The following is a 23,711-nucleotide window of genomic DNA, read 5'->3' as shown; positions in this document are numbered from 1 at the left end:
AGGTTAGGTTGGGTTAACATTATGACAAAGATTTGTAAAAACAAAATTATTAACTATGCATATCTTTACATGTTTGTTTATTTTCTTACACACTTACAAACTCTCCAAAAGATAAAAAATAATGTGGGTTGTCATAAATTTCAGGGGGAAAACCCACACCTACAGTGTTTGATAAAAGAGGTGTATGATGTCATCTTTCTGCCCTGTGATAACTGTTTTGTTTCCTCGTGTTCACTACCCACACACCTATGGTTCACTACCCACACACCTATGGTTCACTACCCACACAGGTGAGGTCGCTCCCTGGAACTTGTATCTGGTGAATCAGAAAACAAAATTCTAAGAACATTAAGTCTATTTGTTTTATGGTTTCCGGGCGAGGTTTTCCTTCCATGTGAAAATGTTTTGGTATAAAAAGGCAAGTCGCCGCACCAACACCCAGTACCTGTCTTGGAGTAACACAGGAGGGTTCTCTCAGACAACTCATTATCATCGTTGTAGTCGTGTGTTACTCACCTTGCTCTAAGTGTTTAAAGACCTTCGTTGTTGAGGCGTAGTTATAACAGTATAACAACAACCTGCAGTCACTGTTATAACTTATAAACTTGTCTACTCTACTGCCACAACAGCCGTCCTGATCTCCAATGGCGTCACGGATGATAGTGTTTTCCTTGGTGTTGGTCATCGCCATTTGCAGCGTGAGAATGGTTTCTATGTTCCCTTCTGATGGCGCGTACGGATCCGACGAAGAACTCTCCATGAATTCGACAATTGTTCCAGGATCTCACTGCCAGAAGATCAATATTACCGAAGGACCTCAGGGCCACATGAAATTCGTCTGCCCTAATAATGTGACAGAAGAGGTCAACCTGACGGAAGTAAGGTCGCAGCTTAAACCAACTGTTTTATGTATGCAGCTCTGGGAAAGACGGCGTGGGGTTAGTACCGTTTATGCCCGCATCCCCATCCACAGACCATGATTGTAAATAAAGCCGTTCTGTCGTCAGTGACAATTTATGACACCTTTTAAGAATGGAAAATGTTCAAGTAACTAAGAAGGATAAATACAAAATAAACACCGTGACTTCTGTTGTCTCGGAAGAAGTTGTCAAAATCTGTCGTCCGTTTTGTCATATTGTCTTTCACAAAATCGAAACGATACTTATTCGAAAGAGTGTGTACAGACAACTTTTAAACAGCCCAATTTAAGCTACAAACCCAAATCTCATCTAGTTAACCTAACCTAACCATCTAAGAACATTTAGGTTAGGTTAGGGTTGATGGTGGGCACATTTTACCTGTTGTGGAAATGGGTGATATCACAGGTGCCGCGACGCTAGTGGGCTGTGATAGTGTCTTCGTAATTAGCAGATTTGAAAAGTAATTAATATTTCCGTTTTTACATTCTCAAAATAGTTGAACTCAAAAATTTTGCAAAACACGAAGGGGGTATATTTTATTTATCTATGTGTAATGCATTTTATCTACATTGTTTGCTTGTATTGTCTATGTGCGTTGTATATACACAATACCTATGTATACATTGTATATCTGCACTATCTGTTTACATTATTTGCATACCTGCACTATCTATGTACATTATTTGTATAAATTCACGGTCTATATACATTATTTGTATACCTGCACTGCCAATGTACACGCCGAATCAGTGTGAATTTGTATTACCATTATACTAAATATATGACTCCATTTTATATATATCTTTCTACCTACCTACCCACCTACCTACCTACCTACCTACCTACCGACCTACCTTCCCTTTATTTCCCTTTTTGGAAACACGTAACTGCCCAAAAATCTTCGGGAGCATCATCGTAATACCCTAGAAATGAATAAGTTTCACACAAAACCTAACCTAACCTAACTTTATTACTACTACTACTGACGATCTAGTTGTGAGAGAGGCTACCAACAGATGGAGTGGAAGTATTAAAGGCTCTCGGTAGAACAATACAGGAACACCCAATTCTACATTCTCCACGTGAACGTTTCCTGTACACTGTAGGTAAACTTAATCTTGTACAAAGATACATTCCCCGAAAGACCAAGGAGTGTCAGTAGGTTGGGTTAGGTTAGGTTATATACTGGATAGAGGGGTCAGTTGTCGCTGGGTTTTCCACAGGCTCAACAAAGCCAGGGTAGCTAGCTAGGGTTTCCTGTTTTGGGGGGTTTATTCGCATCCCGGGATTCTGGGACAAACCAGGATATTTCCCGGGATCCCAGGATTTCCCGCATCAGGTGATATTTGTGCTAACTAATGCTATATGCTAACCCTATACTTCATTAGTGTAGTATCTGTAGATTATTTGATAGGCAATTGATTTGATAAATTATATTACACTGAAGCAAAGTTCTTTTTATTAACTTGCATACTGGTGTAAAAATAGGTACAAAATATGATTAAACAAGCAAATTTTTAATTAATCTCATTCCGTTAGCCATAAAAGAAACTCACAGACATTTGGAATGGCATTCAAAGTTAGCTATTATAAAAAATAAGAATTTTTTGTATAATGCAATTTGGAAGCCACATTCTATAAAAACATAAAGCGAACACTTGAATGACCTGTGAAAAAAATAATAGCATAAAATCATTTGTGCACACAAGCCACACAGTCACGCACACATCAAAAGTTGTTCATGAAATAACTTTTCAAGAAGCATAAACAGTCAACCTCATTCTGTTAGCCACAAAAGAAACTCAATGATATTTGGAATGACATTCAAAGTTAGCCATTATAAAAAAAGAATTATTCTATGCCATTTGGAAGCCCTACTCTACAACAAAACTTAAAGAGAACACTTGAATGACCTGCGAAAAAAAAGGAATAGAATCATTTGCACACACAAAGCCATGCAAACACTAATAGTTGGTCATGAAATAACTCCTCAAGAAGCACAAACAGTCAACACTGCGGTCAGTGAGCCTTGTTGTTAGTTTTGTAATAAATAGGCCAGCAGCTGAAAATGCCCTTTAGGCTTCAACTGAACTTGGTGGTACTGAGATGAGGGCCTGGAATAGTTTCTCTAAATTATGTGTTCTCTCTCCTGTTGCCTCAAACACATCGAACTCTTTCCTAATATGTTTGCATTCATACACCTTTCTACTTTTACTCTGAACCTGTTCTATTGCTGCCTTGAGTTATCTGTGAGTGTCATTTGTTCTTCTACAGATATTTCCATATTATCCTTAGTTGGTGGCTGCCAATGCGTTATTGTATTTTACATGGTGCAAATCAGAGATAAGGAATAACAATAAGAATCCCGGGATTTGAACCAAATTCCCGGGAAAAAAACATAACCACTTACGGCCGAGATCCCGGGAAGGAAACCCTTGTAGCTACTTTTGTATTAGGATAGTTAATTTTAAGGTAATAAAATGGCGGCGAAGGTGTGGCTATTGGGGGAAGCTGGAGGCCACGTTTTGTTAAAAATATATTACTACTACTACTACTACTACTACTACTATTACTAATGATAATAATAAGAAGAATATAATAATAATAATAAGGAAAGAACATTAAATAAACACATAACAACAATTGGTGGAAAAGGTATATAAAAAAATACAATTGAAACTCGCCAAATCCTCATTACAATACATACGGAAACACCAAAGTGAATTACGTTAGAGGGCAGCGTACAGTTACCAAGGCAACATCCCATTAGCGAGGCGTCCCACGCGACAGGTTAATTACGTGTGTTACCTTGAGATCAGTTCATCAACAGCCCTTTATCATAATATGTAATGTTGTGTTTAAGAAAGTAACGCCAGTGTTTTGGATGCAACTGTTGATTATATTGTGTGGTGCAGGTTTGGTGATGATACAGGTGTGGTGGTGGTACAGGTGTGGTGGTGGTGATACAGGTGTGGTGATGTACAGGTGTGGTGGTGGTGGCACAGATGTGGTGGTGGTGAAAATGTGGTAGTGGTGGCACAGGTGTGGTATTGGTGGAGACACATATGTGGTATTGGTGGTCGCGCAGGTGTGGTATTTTTGGTCGCACATGTGTGGTGGTGGTGGCGCAGGTGTGATATCGGCGGTGGTACAGGTGTGGTATTGGTAGTGGTACAGGTGTGGTATTGGTGGTGGCACAGGTGTGGTATTGGTGGTGTTACAGGTGTGGTATTGGTGGTGGTACAGGTGTGGTATTGGTGGTGGTACAGGTGTGGTATTGGTGGTGGCACAGGTGTGGGATTGGTAGTGGTACAGGTGTGGTATTGGTGGTGGCACAGGTGTTGTGTCGATGTTGTCAAAGGTGTGGTGGTGGTAGCGGCATAGGTGTGGTCGTGGTGGTAGTGGTGGGGTCTTACAGGTGTAGGGCTGGTGGCACCGGTTTGGGGGTAGTGGTGTTGGTGGTTGTACAGGTGTGAATTTGATTTTTTCTTAATTTGCCGCGGACAGCAGCTAGTTTATTGTGCACCCCATACTCATCTTGTGAGCGGCCATGGTGGTGGTGGTGTCACAGGTGTGTGGGTGGTGGTAGTAATGGTGGTGGAACAGGTGTGGTGGCGGCGCAGGAGGTGGTTCGTACTTACAACAGATGAATGGTGCAACACACGCCGCGGCTGATGACACAGTGTGACGCAGAAAACATTGAAAATGATGAAACTATTCCTTTGCTCTGCATATTTTCCTCTTTCTCACTTTATTCTCATTTCCGTATCGTTTCGTTCCTTTGTTCGCATGTATACATTAGTTTCTGCCCTTGTTTCTTTAGTTTTATCTCCCTTCTCCCTTGTCTCCTAAATTAAGCTGTCTCCTCGTCCTCTCGTGTGTCATATATCTCTCTTCTCTCTGTCTCTGTACGTATGTCTTTCTTCAGCGACGTGTCTAATCTCCTCTTTTTGACAGCTTTCGTCTACACCAAAAGTCGTGTTTTGAACTCCTTTGAGTGAACATTCCGACATTTGACATTTATATTCAATTGTATATAAGAATATTACTCCATTTCTTATGTTAAATGTAATATAATGGCTTCAGGTGTTATATCATTGTGGGTTTCTGCGTCATACATTAGTAGCGACCAATGTTGTGTACCGTTTCCTGTCCGTGACTCGGTGGGGAGGATGTGTTACTGTGCTCGCTCAGTGGCCCAGGCTAGCCCGAGGATCGTGGGCTGCTCACTACACTTCATTCATTTACTTTCCTTTCGTCCATTTTCTATCCCTTTTATCCCTCATTATTCATGTCATCCTTTATTATCTAAATTATCATTAATATAATTTCAACCGTTGAATTTATTAATGCATTGCTTGAGGGTATTGTTATGACTTATAGAAGAGAATTATCTCGTGTTATTTATGGTTATTTTTTTCAGGGAGAGAGTTGCGTGGGAGGTGAACGATACGCTGAGGGAATGCACGCAAGATGGCGCTGAGGTGGGTGTGGGGGTGCGGGGCGGGAGTTGTAAAGCGTAGGGCGGGAGACAGGGACGGTAGTACTGCCTTCAACTTTGTGGGATTGACACCAGCCAACACTCACTCGTCTTGTAGTGGCAAAACATCACTCTCAGGTGCAAGTTTTGTGTAAGACATACAAGTGAAAGAAAAACAAAACCCGTGCTAAGCAATCATGTCTGGCATTGAGGTAGGTAGTTCCTTTTATTTTGTCTTTCAATGGCGAGATTTTGCCGCTCCTTTCCATGTTTTTATTCCAGTTTAAAATTTAATCACTCATTCTACACACCGGAGAAAAGGAAATGTTATAGATAACATCTGTTTGTTGTATAGTAACTAAAGAGAGTGTGTGTGTGTGTGTGAGGAGGCGTCACCCACCCAGACCTGACGTGGCCGCACTACTCAAACAAGGCACACTGAGACCGGGGAGACCACTAGAGACCAGAGCAATGATGGTCTCTCTCTTGATTCATCGCTGAGTCTTGGTGATAGAAACCTTTGAGACGAACCAGACAGGCGAGGCCAAACAAAAATTACAGAGCAATGAAAGTAGACCATTAGGACCGTTGCGTATAGACCACTGAGACCAGATAAGTAAGACAAGCGACAGTACAAAGACCACTGGAGTTAGACCACAGACCAATGGAGACAGACCACTGGAGTTAGGCCACAGACCACTGGAGGCAGACCAATTGAAGCAGACCACTAAGACCAATGATTCCAGACCAGAAACCGACTTTTTTATGGTAGGGAGGAAATATCCACGAGTCAAATGGGTTAGGTTACGTTAAGTTAGGTCAAGTTGGGTTAAGTTAGGTAGGTTAGGTTAAATTGGATCAAGTTACGTTAGGCGAAATAAAGCTGGGAGGGTCTAATCGTCAGGTAAATAAAAAATTATACTGAAAAAAAACCTGGACTTAATTAATGAAAGAAGATGTTAATAATTAGTCGTAATAATATATAAGTTTAATAATTATATTTATAAAAAAATTGAATAAGAAAAATAAATTAATAATTAAATAAGACAAAGAATGAAAATAAGATGATTAAACGTAGCATTATTTAGTGGTCTCAATGGGGCGTCATAATGGAGTCTCTGTTGATGTCCTCACGATAACTTACGCCCAACGCATCGCACCTTCACCAAACTTAACCTGGGAGTGGTCCTTCAAGTTACACACCAACCTATTGATTTTGAGGTCAGAAGGTCACTGTCATAGCTCCCTCCCCCCCCCTCCAAAAAAGAAAACATTCCTTGGGTGTTTTGGCAGACATTTGTACAGCGTATATTGTCTTCACTACCCTTGGCGGCGGGTCACCTGAAGATTAGACACCCCAGTTTATTTCACCTGAAGATGATCACCTTAACCTACCGTAACCTAAGCTAATCAACCTGTAACTAAACCTAACCCAACCCCCGCAGGTAGAGGTTAATGTGTCTTATTTTGTACATATTCTTTCCACTCTCCATGCCTCCACCCTCCCCACCCCTCCCCTCCACACCTACACCCTCTTCCTCTTATTTTCCTTTCCCTCTCCATAAAACCCTCCCTACCCTCCATACCACCCTTCCTTCCCTCCACACCACTTCCCCTCCCTCCACCCCTTCCTTCCCTCCCACCCACCCTCCCTCCACACCACCCCTCCTTCCCTCCACACCACCCCTCCTTCCCTCCACACCACCCCTCCACACCACCCCTCCACACCACCCCTCCACACCTCCGCGTATTAAGGTGTAGTGGGTGTGGCTCCTCCGTGGTTGACATAAGTTGGTTGAATCACCTTTAATGTTTGGAAGATCAATGTTTTGGTTGAGTCCGGCGGCTGATGATGTGAGAGTGTTAATGGCTTGGTCAGTGGTGGGATTTTAGATGCGAATTGAATGATAAAATGTTATGCAAATTCCTACTCCTCCTCGTCATCCTCGTCCCCCTTCTCGTCTTCCTCTTCCTCCTCGTTCTTCTCATCTTCGTCCACCTCCTCCTCTTTCTCGTTCTCCTCCTCCTCTTCGTCCACCTCTTCCTCCTCTTCGTTCTCCTCTTCGTCCACCTCCTGGTTTTAACTTCGCCTTATAGCGGGGTAGAGGAATTTAAATGTGTGTGTTAGTGTGTCCACCCGTCTGTGTATTTGTCTAAGATGTAAACGCGATATTTTTAGAGCAAACTGATCCTGAGTTTCAGAGTTAGATACAGTGTTTCCTCGTGCGAGTCTCTCTCTGTCCTGTTCAGTAATAGTGTTCGTCGTCCTCTGTCCTGGGAGTTAGGATCACTTCTGTCATTCTATCTGGGTAAAGCATCACACACACACACACACACACACAGTACCAACAAAACTCTAATGGAACTTAGTGTGAGGTAACGACACAACAAGTTCTCCCTATTTTGTGAAGTTCTGTTTTGTCATGCGCATTCATGATGGTACGGAGGGAGGGAGGTGGGGGGGGTGAGTGTGGTATGTATGGATTATTCTTTTTGGGAGTTCTTAGGGGACATATCTGGTGCGCTTGTGTACGTCCGTCTTGGCACATTGTCCAGGCAATAACCACAACCAATAGGCATGGATCTCGCTGAAACCTGGTGTGTGGCTGTATCCTAACGAGACCTCGGAGTAGTTCAGTGATCGGTCTCCTCACTAAATCTGTGGCCCCGTTTGGTCATTATGACAACGGGGAATTCTTAACCTTTGGAGTCAATGCGTAAAAAAAAAAAAAAAAAAAAAAAAAAAAAATATATTATATATATATATATATATATATATATATATATATATATATATATATATATATATATATATATATATATATAGCGACCATCATCTTATAATTTTATTCATTAAATTTTTGAAAAAAGTTATACACCATGTTTCACTCAGTCTTTGCTTCTGTAATAGATAACGGTAATTTAAGAGTGTTTACCTTCCCTCATCAACACCTGTTAAGTGTACCTGTTATCCCTGTTGTAATAAACAGGAACACCCACACAGGCAGGCACCCATACACCCATGTCAACGACCGTTACAATGTTTATGGCACTTGTCAGACCAGATGGACACAACTAGTTACAGCCACAAAGAAAAACATGTCAACCTATATGGGGTGCCATAGCCCCGCCCATACAGTGTGCCAACCAATCAGTGTAACAGAACATAAGGACCCTTCCAAATCACCTACTCTGATTGGAGACTGTAAAAGGCCTCTTCGACAGCAGGATAGACAGTGTTAGAAAAAGACAGACACATTGGCTGTTGGAGTATGAGTGTGAGGTTCTGTGTGGCTCTATCCCTGCACCTGTGTGGCTCTATCCCTGCACCTGTGTGGCTCTATCCCTGCACCCGTGTGGCTCTATCCCTGCACCTGTGTGGCTCTATCCCTGCACCTGTGTGGCTCTATCTACCTGTGTGGCTCTATCCCTGCACCTGTGGGCTCTATCCCTGCACCTGTGTGTATCCCTGCACCCGTGTGGCTCTATCCCTGCACCCCGTGGCTCTATCCACACCTGTGTATCCCTAATTATCCACTAATTACGTTGGAATAAAACAAAACAAAAAGTAAATGGATGAAATAACAGATTAATTGTATTGATGTTCGTGTGTGTGTGTGTGTGTGTGTGTGTGTGTGTGTGTGTGTGTGTGTGTGTGTGTGTGTGTGTGTGTTGTGTGTGTGTGTGAGAGCCTCCCGTATACCTGTTGCATACGGTACACCTCCTCCCAGCTCTCCCTGTTGCATGTTGGTCTGTTGTCAAGGGCTCTGCCACCCACCACCATCAAGACCAACTCGTTATCTTATCAACTCGTTATCTTATGAACTACTCGTCCCTATTCATCGTATACTGGAGTTAGTGAGTTATTATAGTCAGTGACGTATGTAAGTTCACTTCCACACCTTACTTTCTAATGATCAAAAATGTGTGTGTGTTGTGTGTGTGTGTGTGTGTGTGTGTTTTCAGTACCGATAAACTGTGTGTTGTTTACTCTGTGCCGATAAGATAATACTATACCGTTCACATGCTGTATTTTCCCTTAACAAAATAAACAAGTGTTATATATTCATTGGAAAGACGGGGGCCAGAAAAGAGGATTTAAATGACTTCCTTTGGCTCGTCTCCTATAGCGGCTTCACAATTGAGCCCCTAATAAAAGAACTCAGTGTTTTATTTATGAGACGTGCCGATAATAAGAGAGTTATCATATACACTGTGTCTTATTAACCCCTTCAGTACGATGACTTAACCCCTTCAGTACGATGACTTAACACCTTCAGTACGATGACTTAACCTTCAGTACGATGACTTAACCCCTTCAGTACGATGACTTAACCCCTTCAGTACGATGACTTAACACCTTCAGTACGATGACTTCCCCTTCAGTACGATGACAACACCATCAGTGCGATGACAACCTTCAGTACGATGACTTAACCCCTTCAGTACGATGACTTAACCCCTTCAGTACGATGACTTAACCCCTTCAGTACGATGACTTAAAGACCCTTAATAATCCTCAACCAAATTTCGTCTCAATATGGGAGAGAATAATCGGTGTTCTTTGACGTCATCTCGTGCCATTAGTTCCACAACCCCGTGTCAGTAAACAGAAACGACCGTGTGTGTGTGTGTGTGTGTGTGTGTGTGTGTGTGTGTGACCATTATTAGACGACAAAAAGTCAAATTCTTACATACTACCTTCCCACTTCTCCTCCCCCACTTCCCCACACCCCTCCCCCAATAACAAGCAGCCATTATTATTTTAATCAAACCATGTCTCAACGAATATACGGGATGTATTATTTTTCTTATAAATTTCGTTTCATTAGACATGGAAAACTCTTTTTAGCTTTAATCGAATCGTCCCGGTTAAGGATATACGTGCGCGACAACATGTCCTATAAATAATGAACACAACAACCAAATATACTTGATGTTATGCCTAATGAAGAGAAACCACCAGGGCGAGGTAGGTGGTGGTAGTGGTAGTAGTAGTGGTGGTGGTAGTGGTAGTAGGTGGTGATGGTAGTGGTGGTAGTAGTGGTGGTGGTAGGTAGTATATGTGTGGTGGTAGTGAGGTAGTGTAGAGTGGAGGATTATGGTGGTGTGGGAGTGGTAGTAGTAGTGGTGGTGGTGGTAGTAGTAGTGGTGGTGGTGGTAGTGTGTTAGGGGGTAGTAGTGGTGGTGGTGGTGAGGTAGTAGTGGGGTAGTGGTGGGGTGATGGTAGTGGTGGTAGTAGTGGTGGTGGTGGTGGTAGTAGGGATTAGTGTGGTGGTGTAGTGGTAGTGGTGGTTAGTGGTGGTGGTGGTAGGGTGGGGTAGTAGTAGTGGTGGTGGTGGTAGTAGTAGTGGTGGTATGAGTGTGGTGGTGGTGGGGTGGGGGGGTGTTGTGTTGCTCCGCCCCTGAGCTGAGAGAAAGCAACACACACACACACACACGCCTTATCGTCCATCTGAAACTTCTATTTTTAGTGGCAATATTTATACCTCAGTGGCTTGTAGGTGGTGGGGTGGGGGTAGGGGAAGTGGTGGAAGAAGGTATAATGGGGAAGGGAAAGTTGACTCATTAATCTATAACATAAGGTAGATAATGCTTGGTGTTGTGGACTGAAAGTGTCTAGTTACTCTTCTCTCTCTCTCTCTGCTATTCATTAAGGAGTTTGCTTCCATTGTTTGGTGAATAAAAGAGTTAAATTTCTCTTTCTTTCTTTCACAACTTGTACCATTATTTTCTGCTCTGGTGACTACTTGGTCCTGTGATTGATGTGGTCATGGTGGTGGTTGACGATGGTGGTAGGTAATGGTGGTGGTGACTGGTTATGATGGTGGTAGTGGTGGTGGAAGTGGTTACAGGAGGTGTAAGGAAGTCTGACACACACACACACACACACACGGCGAGTGATTGGTTACCGATCTTACCTGAAAATCTTACCCAATCATAGAGTCTTTTATGGTTTTGATTAATAACCATTACACCGTCACGCTTTCCTTAGTTCCGGGTTGGGTTAACAGGTGGAAGGGGGGATGCCTGACCGAGGTTTAGGGAGAAACACTTGTGATGTCTAACACACTTAAGCAAACAAGCGCGTTATTTCAGCCAAATGAATGTGTGTGTGTGTGTGTGTGTGTGTGTGTGTGTGTGTGTGTGTGTGTGTGTGTGTGTGTGTGTGTGTGTGTGTGTGTGTGTGTAATTTCAGATACCTCAAATTCCAGCGTTAAATTTCCCTTCGAAACTTCACCTTATCATATCGATCCAAATAACCACCGCTCACCCTCCTTGCCCCCTCCCCCTCCTTCTCTCCCCCACCCCCCCCCACCTCCTCCATCTTGAACGACCGGGCGACACGAAAGGAAGGTGTCCAAGATGGCGAGACGCACTAAGACTCAACACTAACTTTATTCTTTAGGGGGAAAAAGAATATGTGGACAAAATGGTGCTGAATCGAACCAGTGTACTCTCCGATTCTCAGCGATTCGAAGGTTCAGTGATTCTAAAGTTTATCTGAGAGAGTTTGAGAATAACTATAGTTTCGGTAGAGTCTCTGAGCAATTTGGTGGTCATTTTAGTTCGCCGTCTGAAAGGTTGTGTAGTTTAATTACGGGTTCAATTAGATGAGTTTTCCTATCAGCGCCTTCCTCTCCTCCTCCCTCTCCTCCCTCCTCCTCCTCCTCCTCCTCCCCTCACGCCCCAGGAGATGCAGCATCCTGAAACAGAGGTAGAAGGAGAGGGGAGAGGAGGCTGAGAGGACGCAAACTTACACTCACTAAAAGAAGCAACATAGCGTCACTCTCCACGCCACGCCTCCTTGATGGTGGGGAGGAGGCAAGGGAGAAATGTTGGGGTGGGTGGAGAGGGGGGTGGGGTGAGGTTTAACCGGTTGTGGTGGTGATGGTGGTAGTAGGGTTATGCTGTGTGGATATGTGGTGGTTGGTGCTTAGGTGAAGGAATGGTGGTAGGATAGAACGTGATTGTGGTTGGGTGATGGTGATAGAGATGAACGTCGTTAATAAGAACTCATCACACCTTCATCACCATCATCACTTATCTTCGTTAAAACACACACACAAACAAAACACAACACAACAACACACAAACACACACACACACACACACACACACACACACACACACACACCATCGCAACCATTTTATCACTTAAGATGGAAAGCCGATACTCAACCAAGCATAGTACAATCATGAAGAAGTCTCTCTCTCGTCATTGACCCACATCCTTACTTTAATAATGTAGTTTCCAGGAGGACAAGGGTGGGCAAGAGTGTGGGTTATAGTGGGCATAGGGAGCATGGTTAGGAGGTGGGCAGGTGAACAAGGGGTGAGACAATAGTGGGCAGGTGGGCAAGGAATGGTGGGCAGTGGTATGGGGCATGTAGTGAGGATGGGTGGCGGAGGTATACAGAACCAGTTTTGGGGCATAGGGAGAGGGGAGGGGGGTACTGGGGGAGTGGGTGGGGAACTGGGGTGGGAGTGTGGGTACCAGGGGGTGGTACTGGGGAGTGGTGGGGGTACTGGGGAGTGGCACTGGGAGGGTGGGTGGATGGGGGTGTGAATGTGGGGATAGGGGATAAACAGGTAATGTTGTTAATGCAGGAAAGGTAGGGGTGTGGAGGTAAGAGGTGGTGGAAGTTGTCAAGTCCTTAGGGGGTCTTGTGGTGGGGCCCATGAAGGGGCTTGGAGGTCATAGGATATCAAGAAGACCTCCCATAAGATATCCTAAGATCTCAAGACTTAGGGACCTTCAGTATCTCCAAAGTCCAAGACCTTCCTGGGGGGAGGGAGAGGGGGGTTCTTGAGGACCTGAGGAGGGGAGGATCTTGGGGGGTCATGAGGTTCTATTGGTTTCAGTGAGAACCTGGGTGTTCTTGGTAGGTTCCGATGGGTTCTCAGAGGTTTTGATGGGTTCTGATTGGTTTTGGGAAGTTCTGATAGGTTTAGTGAGAACCTGGGTGTTCTGGGAAGTTCTGATGGGTTCTGAGAGGTTCTGGGAAGTCCTGCACGGGAGGGACTGGGGATCATAAGAGGTCCTATGGATGTGGCCACAGATGTGTTTGATGGTAGAGGGTGTGTGGTGTGGTGTTGAAGGGATGTGGTGTTGAAGGGGAGGGGGTGGTGCTGAGGGGGTAAAGGGAGGGTTGGTTAGTAGGAGGGGTGGTGTTGGAGGAGGTGTGGTGTTGGAGGTGGGTGTTGAAGGGGAGGGTTTGGTATTGAGGGGGTGTGGTATTGAAGGAGGAGGGGTGCTGGAGGGGGTGTGTTGAAGGGGAGGGGTTTGGTATTGAGGGGGTGGTGTTGAAGGGGGAGGAGGTGGTGCTAGAGGGGAGGGGGGTGTGGTATTGGAGGGGGTGGTGTTGGAGGAGGTGTGGCGTTGATGGAGTTCTCTCATGAGCCGAAAATAAAACGTTGTCCCTAGTTTAGAACAGAGGAGGACAGGGAGAAGGAGAGGAAGAAGGAGGAAGAGAAGAAGGGAAGAAGAAGAGGAGGAGGAGGAGGAAGAAGAGTAGGAGGAGGAGGAATAGCAGGAAAGAAGAAAGCGAACTCCAGACTAAGAGGGGAATAAATGGAATGAAATACGGCAGCTTTTAGGTTTGCTGAGCGATGGTTCTCAAGGGAGGGCGGGAAGAGAAGAGAGAGAGAGAGAGAGAGAGAGAGGAATGAAGGGAGAGAGAGGCGATGCGGTTAAAGGCGGAGCAGAGAGATGAAATGTGACAAGGGCGTTGTGTTGCGAGGTAAAGGAGCGACTGTATGTTGGAACTTGTTGTGGGGGGGCCCAGAGAGAGAGAGAGAGAGAGAGAGAGAGAGGAGAGAGAGAGAGAGAGAGAGAGGGAGGGATAATGGCAGTACTGCAAACTTAGGAACGGATGTAATAAACTAGGTAAGGGAATGGATTTAAAGTGGAACGAGTTTACAGGGTAGTGGGGATGGGGGAGGAGGGCGGTGGGTGGGGGAAGGGTGAGTGGGCGGTGTGGGTGGGGGGGAGGGGAGGAGGGCGGTGGGGTAGGTAGGATGAGTGGGCGTGGGTGGGGGGGAGAGTGGAGTGGGAGGTGTTTATATGGTGGGCGGTGGGTGGGGAGAGGAGGGCGTGGTTTGAGGTAGGAGTGAGTGGGCGGGTGGGGGTGGGAGAGGGTGGGGAAAAGTGTGTGGATGGGGTGGTTGTTTAGGAAGATACGACGACGGGAGTACAATGACGGCAATAGGTTCAGGGCCAGCTTAAAGGAGAATGGGATGATATGGAGGAGGAGAGAATGGGAGTGGAGGAGAGAGAATGAGGAGAGAATGGATGGAGGAGAGAATGGGAGTGGAGGAGAGGAGTAAATGGGAGGAAGGATAAGATAATGGGAAAAATAGAATAGGAGGAAAAGAAGGGGAGGAAGGAGAGAATGGGAGGGAGAAGAAGAGAATTGATTGAGGGAGAACACGATAGCTGATAAGCAGCGTGGACCATTTACAACATCGACTGTCTCCTCGGTGTTAAGGTTATGTGGCGAGGTGATGCAACAGACAGACAGACAGACAGACAGACAGACAGATAGATAGATAGACAGATAAATATGTAGACAAAGAGAGAGAGAGAGAGAGAGAGAGAGAGAGGGAGGAGAGAGAGAGAGAGAGAGAGAGAGACGGGTTGTCGTGATACGGGGTTGCTTTGGTGTGGGGGGTAGTGGTGGGAGGGGAATGATGATGGAGGTGCCCAGTTTAGAGAGAGAGAGAGAGAGAGAGGATGGAGGGAGGAGGCTGGGGTGGAAGAGAAAACCTGCTCTGGTTTTGTGTATGGAGGAGCTGGGAGGGATGGTAAAGAGGGAGAAGGAGGAGGAGATAGAGAAAGAGAGAGAGGGGGCTCATACTTCAAGGTAGTATCAGGCAGGTGGGTGAATCTTGAACACTTTACGTGGAGACAGCCAGATGGTCTCTCTCTCTTCAGAACTTTTCACTACACCTCCTCCTTACTTATCCTCTTCGCCTCCTCCTCCTCCTGTCAGCTTACTGCCGTCTGTCAGTTCCGTGGCATACCTTCTGTCGGCAGGTACTAGCCACGGTCTGATCCCTCGAGTGATATTGAAAGTCCACAGCACGAACGAACGTCAACCTCTCTCTCTCCTCCTCCTCCTCCTCCTCCTCCTCCTCCTCCTCCTCCTCCCCTCCCCCTCCTCCTCCTCATACTTGTGTTGTGGTCCTTAGAGAAACCCCGGAGGTGAGGAGTGGTGGAGAGACACTTAAACACCTAAAGAATCAAAGCTTGGGAAGATCGCGTGCTGGGCAGGTGTATGCGGAAGACGGCACATTAATTGAAATAGTTGTCACCAATTGTGCTTGGAGCAAATGGCCATGTATAATCCAGCGCTCACTGAGGTGACACTTCCACCGCCACACAGACAGTGATTGAATTGTTATGGTGGTGGTGGTGGTATGATGGTACGTATAGAAAGATGGTGGTTGTGTGGCGGCTGATATGGGTTAAGAATGTAGTGATAATGGTAGTGATGGTAGTAGTGATAATGCCGGTATAGTAGTGGTAGAAGCAGCGGAAGTCTGCGCGGTGGTAATGGTGGTAGGTGGTGATAACGGCATAGGCAGAATGGTAATGGTAGTGATGGTAGTAGTGATAATGGTGGTAGTGGCAGTGGCGGTGGTAATGGTGGTAGTGGTGGTGATAATGGTGATAGTGGTGGGGGGTAGTGATAATGGTGGTAATGGTCGTGGTAGTGGAATTGAAGGAAGGATGAGGATAATGGTGGTAGTGATAGGTGTGTGGTAACCGGTTCTCAATAAGTTGTCGTCAGGTTTGATATATGCGTAAATGTTCTCTTAATCATTGATTTTGTCACCTTCTGCTGCTGGCCTGTTGCTGCTGCTGGTCTGTTGCTGTTGCTGCTGGTCTGTTGCTGCTGCTGCTGGTCTGTTGCTGCTGGTCTGTTGCTGCTGCTGGTCGCGCTGTTGCTTCGTTGCGGGTCTGTTGCTGCTGCGCTGGCTGTTGCTGCGCTGCTTGTTGCTGCTGCTGGTCTGTTGCTGCTGCTGCTGGTCTGTTGCTGCTGCTCTGCTGCTGCTGCTGGTCTGTTGCTGCTGCTGCCTGCCTGTTGTTGCTGCTCTGCTGCTGGTCTGTTGCTGCTGCTGGTCTGTTGCTGCTGCTGCTGGTCTGTTGCTGCTGCTGCGTCTGCTGCTGCTGCTGCTGTTGCTGCTGCTGCTGGTCTGTTGTTGCTGCTGGTCTGTTGCTGCTGCTGCTGGTCTGTTGCTGCTGGTCTGGTTAAGCGACTGCGCGACATTGCTATGGTTGGCTGGAGGTACGTATTGCAATGTAATGAGTGGCTGTAGGTAGGTGTGTAGTGGTGGTAATGGTGGTAGTAGTGGTGGTGGTTGAGTAGTGTGATGGTGGTAAAGGGTGGTGTGGGGGTTTGGTGGTAGTGGTAATGGTTGGTAGTAGTGTGGTAGTAATGGTGGTGTAGTAATGGTCGAAGGTAGTAGTGGATGATAGTTATGGTGGTGGTAGCGGAAAATGTTGGTTTTAGGTACATAAACAGTGCGGTAAGTCCTTCTAACACACACACACAAACACACACACACACACACACACACACACACACACACACACACACAACACACACACCACGAAGATGACCCAGACAACGTTATCTAATTCATCTAAAGTCTCATTTCACCGACGCCATATGTTATTTTTGTATTAAGGCTGATTATTATAGTTATCGTGTCATATAGTGCAACATTATGGGCCATGGTGGGGTAAGGTAGGCGTGTTATCTTTTCGCTATAGGTTATCCTGTGTATCCTTCTCTCCATGGTAATAATACCACCCGCCGGAACACATCAACATAAGCCATCCCTCCCCAGTCCTCTTCCCCTACCCCTTCCTCCACTCCACAGCTGTTCGTATTACGTGGCGGGAGGAAAGAGGGTGTACAAAGCAATCAATGACCCGTGTGTTGGGGGTTCACAAGGCCAGTTTACATGAGTCACCTATTTGTTGTTAAGCTCACCGCTGATGCAGAGTCTGTCGGGAAAAATGATATTAATTTGTATTTTTTGCATTATGTTGGAATTGGGGAGAGAGAGAGAGAGAGAGAGAGAGGTAGGTCTAAATATAACAACAGAGCCATAAACTGGTGACTCAGTGATGTCAACAAAGATCTGCCCACTTCTCTCAGACCGTAGGTAGGTGTGTCATGACCAACGGCGGCAAAACACGTAAATAATTCACAAACCAACAAGACCCACAGTTCATGATTCAACATAATAACGCAGTAACAGCCACAACACCAAGGAGACCTGACGGCACCCCACCACCAATGAACTGACCAATAGCAACTCGAGCTCAATAAACCAGCCAATGAGAATCCCCCTGAAATTTAACTGGAACGAATTATCGACCAATGAAACTTGTTCTCGGTAGGGGGGAAAAGGGAATGGGAGGGAGGGAGGGAGTTTGTCATTCTGGGGAGGAAGAGGGAAGAACGGGAAGAGGAAGAGGGAAGAACGGGAAGAGGAAGAGGGAAGAGGGAAGAGTAGAGAGCCAGACAAAGAGAAAGTTAGAAAGAGAGAGAGAGAGAGAGAGAGAGAGAGAGAGAGAGAGTTTTGTCTTGTTTATGGATTTTTGTTTCTTTGTATCGTTGTGGTCTATCTATCTATCATTCGGTCGGTCTATCTATCTATCAGTCGGTCGGTCTATCTATCTATCTACCGGTCGGTCTATCTATCTATCTATCAGTCGATCGGTCATCTATAGTGAAAAACAGAAGAAACTGAGAAAGGGACGTGAAGGGAGGGAAATGAGAGGATAACTCACATGCCCTCACCTCCTTCCCTCACCTCCCTCCCCTCCCCTCCCCCGTGTAGGAAGATTTATTAGTCACGTGATTGGGTAATAATGAGGCCTAGCGTGTAGGTCTTGCTAGGGGTCATCGAGTCCATAGTACTCTGCCGGCCTGTTTCACCTTGCTCCCGGGTTCACTGAGTCCATAGTACTCTGCCGGCCTGTTTCACCTTGCTCCCGGGTTCACTGAGTCCATAGTACTCTGCCGCCGGGTCTCTGTTGCTCGGTGTTCCGGTGGTCACTAAGTCCGTATTAGTACTCTGGGTGTCACTGAGTCAATAGTACTCTACTGGGTTAACAAAGGCAATACGTTATAATTCTGAGTTAAGTGAACACATCCTCCCTATGATCACTGTTCACTCGAGTCTCTCTACAATTTTGAAGCCATATTTTTTGTTATTGCTCACATTAATATTATCCCTTAACTGTTACTGCCTCTCTCTCTCTCTCTCTCGTTAAGCTTGGGTCTCAAAGTAATTTTTTGAGGTCATTTTGGGTGAAAGTTAATTTTAACGTGTGTGGTGAGGCTTGGGTATTTTTCGCATGGCTATCAGAAGAGAGAGAGAGAGAGAGAGAGAGAGAGAGAGACACTTACCCCTATCTTCAATACTGTTTATAAATAGCCCACACTCCCCAGGCAGCTACATTGTTAGTATACACGTGTGTATGTATGTATGTGTGTATGTGTGTATTTTATTTATTTTTTATTGGGCACCCCCACATCGTAAGGTGAAGAGCAGAAGTGCTTTAAGCGCCCACAGGAAGCATGCTAAGTTCATGCTTGCCGTCTCATGAGTTAAGGGCATAGAAGCCTGAAGAGTCAAGGTTTATGTCATCAAGTTATTAAGTCCAACAACTTTCCTGAATACGAATTCGCAACTTTCGACTTACAACAGTTACCTACTTACTGCTAGGTGAACAGGGACGAATAGGAAGTATGTCCAAACAACTTCACCGGCCGGGAATCGAACCCGTTATCATCTTGCTGGTGAGCAGCGACTTCTACCACCGCCGTGTGTGTGTGTGTGTGTGTGTTTTGACCTTGACAGGGACCAAGAAACTGACGGCTGTTGTTTATTCATTGTGATGTGTTGTTTGTGGTGCCTACTAATACCGCGTGTGTGTGTGTTGTTGACAAGCCTAACTTGTTCTTAATTTAGTCTAATCTCTCCAATTGTTATCACAGCCTGAATTAACTTACCCTATCTTTAACCTAACTTAACCTAATCTACCCTAACCTAACCTAGCCATAGCCAAACGTAACTTAACCTAACCTAGCCATAGCCAAACGTAACTTAACCTAACCTAGCCATAGCCAAACCTAGCTTAACCTAACCTTAACATAAAGCTTTAACTTGGCCCAAAATCGTGTTATTAGTTAGAGAATTATTCACTTCCCTTCAGTATCCGGGTCGGGGCATGAGTCTAGCGCTCAGTCTGTCAGTAGTTAGTAAGGCAACACACATTCTGGCTTGACTAAGTGTATCTGTGTGTTTCTGCCTTGTCTAAGTGCATTTCAAGGTCTATTTGGTCTCCATCTGCCAACAAGCACTCACACACACACACACACACACACACACACACACACAAACACAAACAACAAGTGGTCGGGACACTGCTTGGCATAAGGCAGTGGTGCTTTGCTGTGCTTGTTTTCGTCTGGGGAAGCAAGCAAACAGACGGGCCATGTCACACACACACTGGCATCTTCAAGGAGAGAGAGAGAGAGAGAGAGAGAGAGAGAGGAATTCAACTCGGTCTGCCAGCTGAAGGTTCAAGCAGCTCACAGATGGCCGTAGCAAAACATCTTTTAATAGACTAAACTCAACTCTTCATGGCTTCAAGATTATCGCGTGATGTGAGTGTGTGTGTGTGTGTGTGTGTGTGTGTGTGTGTGTGTGTGTGTGTGTGTGTGTGAAGGAGACAGACATATATTGTGTTTATGAGTCCTGAAAAAGCAGTTAAGTTTGTTTTTACTCTCTGAACTGACCCTAAAACACACGTCTGTGTTCTCCACCCATGTTCTTCACCTTTGTTCTGTACCCAATTTGTTCTCCACCCATGTTCTTCACCCTGCGTTCTCTACCCATGTTGTCCACCCTCGTTCTCCACCCATGTTCTTCACCCAGCGTTCTCTACTCATGTTCTTCACCCAGCGTTCTCTACTCATGTTCTTCACCCATCGTTCTCCATCCACGTTCTTCGCCATTGTTCCCAGGGAAGGCCACTTGGCTGTGTTCCCGCTCAGTCGTTGGCCTCGACATTGCCCTGACATTGAAATTCTTGACTCACTTTACCGAAGAATCAAGAGGTTTTGTGTAGCTGTGGCCACTCCAGTCTCACGTCTCTAGGGTCGCCATTGTTGTGGTCACTAAAATACCTGTCAACAGCACCTGCAGTCCTCCCTCTCGTGACGGTGATTGGTAATTGAGACTTGAAAGATGTGATTCGTTTGGAAAGAGAATGTGAGTTATCATGAATTATCGTGTCTCTCTGAAATGCCAAACTTTTTTTTTTTTCGTATTATAGAAACTGGGTGATAGATTGTCTGATATCCACCCGAAAATGGTTTCCTTTGATGGTTTAAACTTCCTTAATACAAAATTGGGTTAATATTGATATCTGTAACTCATATCAAAGTGAAGAAATAAACACAAGATGGTATTATTATTTTTGTTTCCATTTCACGGACTAGGGGAAAAATACTGTTAATTGGACGGAAACTTTATAAGGAGCCGTGGAAATATGTTTGAAAGACAGATACATTAAACTCTTACACCTGAGAGAATCTGGAGATTGATCGACGATAAAAACAAGACGCGTTCTGAATGGCTATTTCCTCCCTGTCTCCCGTTTTCTCTATTTTTTCCTCTATTTTTAGGTGAATTTATAGCAGGATATGCGCCTGGGATATCGTGAAGCCGTGAAACGATAAGAGAAAGTTTCGATTTGTCTCACGAAACTGTAAATCCTTATCTGAATGGCTATAGCTAGTTGGCTCCGAAGCTTCGAATCTTAAATGAGAAGTTGACTCCACTGAGGGATTCGAGAGAGGTAGGTCTTCATGGTCCCGGAGGTTGTCGAATCATGAGGTAATCTTAGAGGCCGTGTGGAGGTTGCTTCTTGGGGTCTTGGGTCTTAGAGGTGGGGGAGGTAAGGGGTGGGGAGAGGTCTTAATGTCCGTCGTATGTTTAATTAAGAATCTTGAAGGGAATTAAGCCTTTAGGGTCACATGACCTGGAATTTTTATTAATGTTAGAGGAGTTGAAAGTTTAGAGGTTGAAAGTTTAGAGGTCATAAGTGGTCGAAACTTTAGGGTCCATGAAGGTTAAAATTCCAGGGTCTTGGAGGTCTAGTCGTTGTTTTTGAAGGAGCATATTAGTCTTGGAGGTAGAGTCGTTGTTTTTGAAGGAGCATATTAGTCTTGGAGGTAGAGTCGTTGTTTTTGAAGGAGCATATTAGTCTTGGAGGTAGAGTCGTTGTTTTTGAAGGAGCATATTAGTCTTGGAGGTCTAGTCGTTGTTTTTGAAGGAGCATATTAGTCTTGGAGGTAGAGTCGTTGTTTTTGAAGGAGCATATTAGTCTTGGAGGTCTAGTCGTTGTTTTTGAAGGAGCATATTAGTCTTGGAGGTAGAGTCGTTGTTTTTGAAGGAGCATATTAGTCTTGGAGGTAGAGTCGTTGTTTTTGAAGGAGCATATTAGTCTTGGAGGTCTAGTCGTTGTTTTTGAAGGAGTATATTAGTCTTGGAGGTAGAGTCGTTGTTTTTGAAGGAGTATATTAGTCTTGGAGGTTATTTTTTTGAGGGGGGAGGTGTTCTTGGAGGTCAGTGTTAATGAGAAAAAAGGGAGTGGCTGGAGGCTTTAGGGGTCTAACATGTGGTGTTGGGACATGTCAGTACTTGCCATTATCTAAGTCTTCGGAAGCCACTGGTGAAACGCTGATTTATGTACTACAACTCTCTCTCTCTCCACACACACACACAGGTTCACGGGGTCAAGACAAGAGCCTAACACACCCTCTTGGCAACGTAGGCGGGAACCTAAATATAATTCATGTAGGAAAATTAAACCCGCTGAAGGAGACTCACTTGTGGTCTAGGGGCCTCATAAAAGACTCAACTCCCCTACCCCTCCCCATCCTCCCCTCCCACCCCTCCCCATCCCCCCTCCCACCCCCTAATTTAGAGAAAATAAAAATGCGGGAAGAATGCGCAATAAATGGTAGGTTTAGTTGGTGAGTCAATGTTTTTTTTTAAGCTAGCGGTGTTAAACGACTTTTTCCCGAATAACCTTTGTTTGTTCCTTGAGCAGTTGTGGGGGAGGGGGGGGGGGCAGTCACAGAGACGCAAATAATCAAGCAATCAAAATACGGGACCTTTGAGTTGGCAACAAGGGACAGGCCACTGAGCGAGCGTTAACTAGGTTAGTGGTTGAGAGTTGCTATATTATCTCTTGAACTCTTTGTTGTTTTTGTAGATTATGACTTGTAGATTGAAGAGGAGGAGGACGAAGCGGGGGGAGGGCGGCAGGTAAGAGGGGTGGGGTGGTGAGTGAATAGAACTAGAAAGTAATCCTTATACGGGTTCACTGAGTTGGTAACAAGGGTCAGGCCACTCAACAAGCATTTATTAACTAGTGATAGTGCCTGAGTTGCCCCCCGTGATCCTTTGTTGCTTGTGTTGTCACGGTTAGTTGAAGTGGTGGAGAGAGAGGGAGGGAAGGGTGGGGGGAGCAGGGAAAGAGAGAGGAGGGGAGGAGCAGGGGTGAGGAGAGAGGAGGATGGGTTCGTGAGTAATAGACACACAAGTAATCAAAACATAAGACCCACACACCCACCCACACACCCACACCCACACACACACCCACCCACACACACACACACAACAAACGTTTACTAGTTAGTGGTAAAGTATTTGCTGTATCTATTGAACCCATCGTTGTTTGAATAGTCACAGTTACCAGAGTGAAGAGAGAGTTAGAGAGACACTAGGGGTCAGACCACTGCTCGGCGTGTGGGCAGAAGTTGGTGGTTATTTTGTCCCTTAATCTCTGTGTTGCTTGAGCGATCGGTGACACTAAGCGGAGTGTTGGGGCTGATGGAGAGAGAGAGAGAGAGAGAGAGAGAGAGAGAGAGAGAGAGAGAGGTGATTTGAATTAATTAATACAGACGAAACTAAGGAGTCACTCTGAACACTACACCTTTGAGTTGGCAACAGCTGACAGGCCACTCAAGACGTACCTTTTGGTAAAGAGATGCTTGAGTGGTCGGTAACGTTTGGTGTAATTAAGGGGGGGGGGAGGTGAAGTGAAGTGGGTAATGTAAAAAATATTGACTGAAGTTATAGAAACATAATACGGTGACCATCAAGTGGGCAACATGTAGCTGGTAAAGAGTTGCTTGAGCATTGACTAACATTTACCACAGTGAGAGGAGGAGGAGAAGGCCAGCTGAAGATACTAAAACTACTCACTA

At 45.3% G+C, this 23,711-nt stretch overlaps 1 protein-coding gene across 3 annotated transcripts in view; it reads left to right on the top strand.

Moving 5' to 3' along the window:
• The first annotated feature begins 5,437 nt into the window (after nucleotides 1-5,437).
• Nucleotides 5,438-23,711, top strand: part of LOC121858662 (uncharacterized protein ZK1073.1-like) — a 67,206-nt gene continuing 48,932 nt past the window's right edge. For 2 of the 3 annotated variants that reach the window (XM_042355220.1, XM_042355221.1), the window contains exon 1: nucleotides 5,438-5,612. In XM_042355220.1, the coding sequence (XP_042211154.1) occupies nucleotides 5,598-5,612 (15 nt within the window). In that variant the 5' untranslated portion in view covers nucleotides 5,438-5,597. The remainder of the gene's footprint in view (nucleotides 5,613-23,711) is intronic. The other variant, XM_042355222.1, reaches the window with a different exon arrangement.

The sequence above is a fragment of the Homarus americanus genome, unplaced genomic scaffold, assembly GCF_018991925.1.
Source record: "Homarus americanus isolate GMGI-L3 unplaced genomic scaffold, GMGI_Hamer_2.0 scaffold74, whole genome shotgun sequence".
Taxonomy (NCBI): Eukaryota; Metazoa; Arthropoda; class Malacostraca; order Decapoda; family Nephropidae; genus Homarus; species Homarus americanus.
Note: the sequence above shows the minus strand (reverse complement) of the source record. Positions and strands in the feature narration are given on the sequence as shown.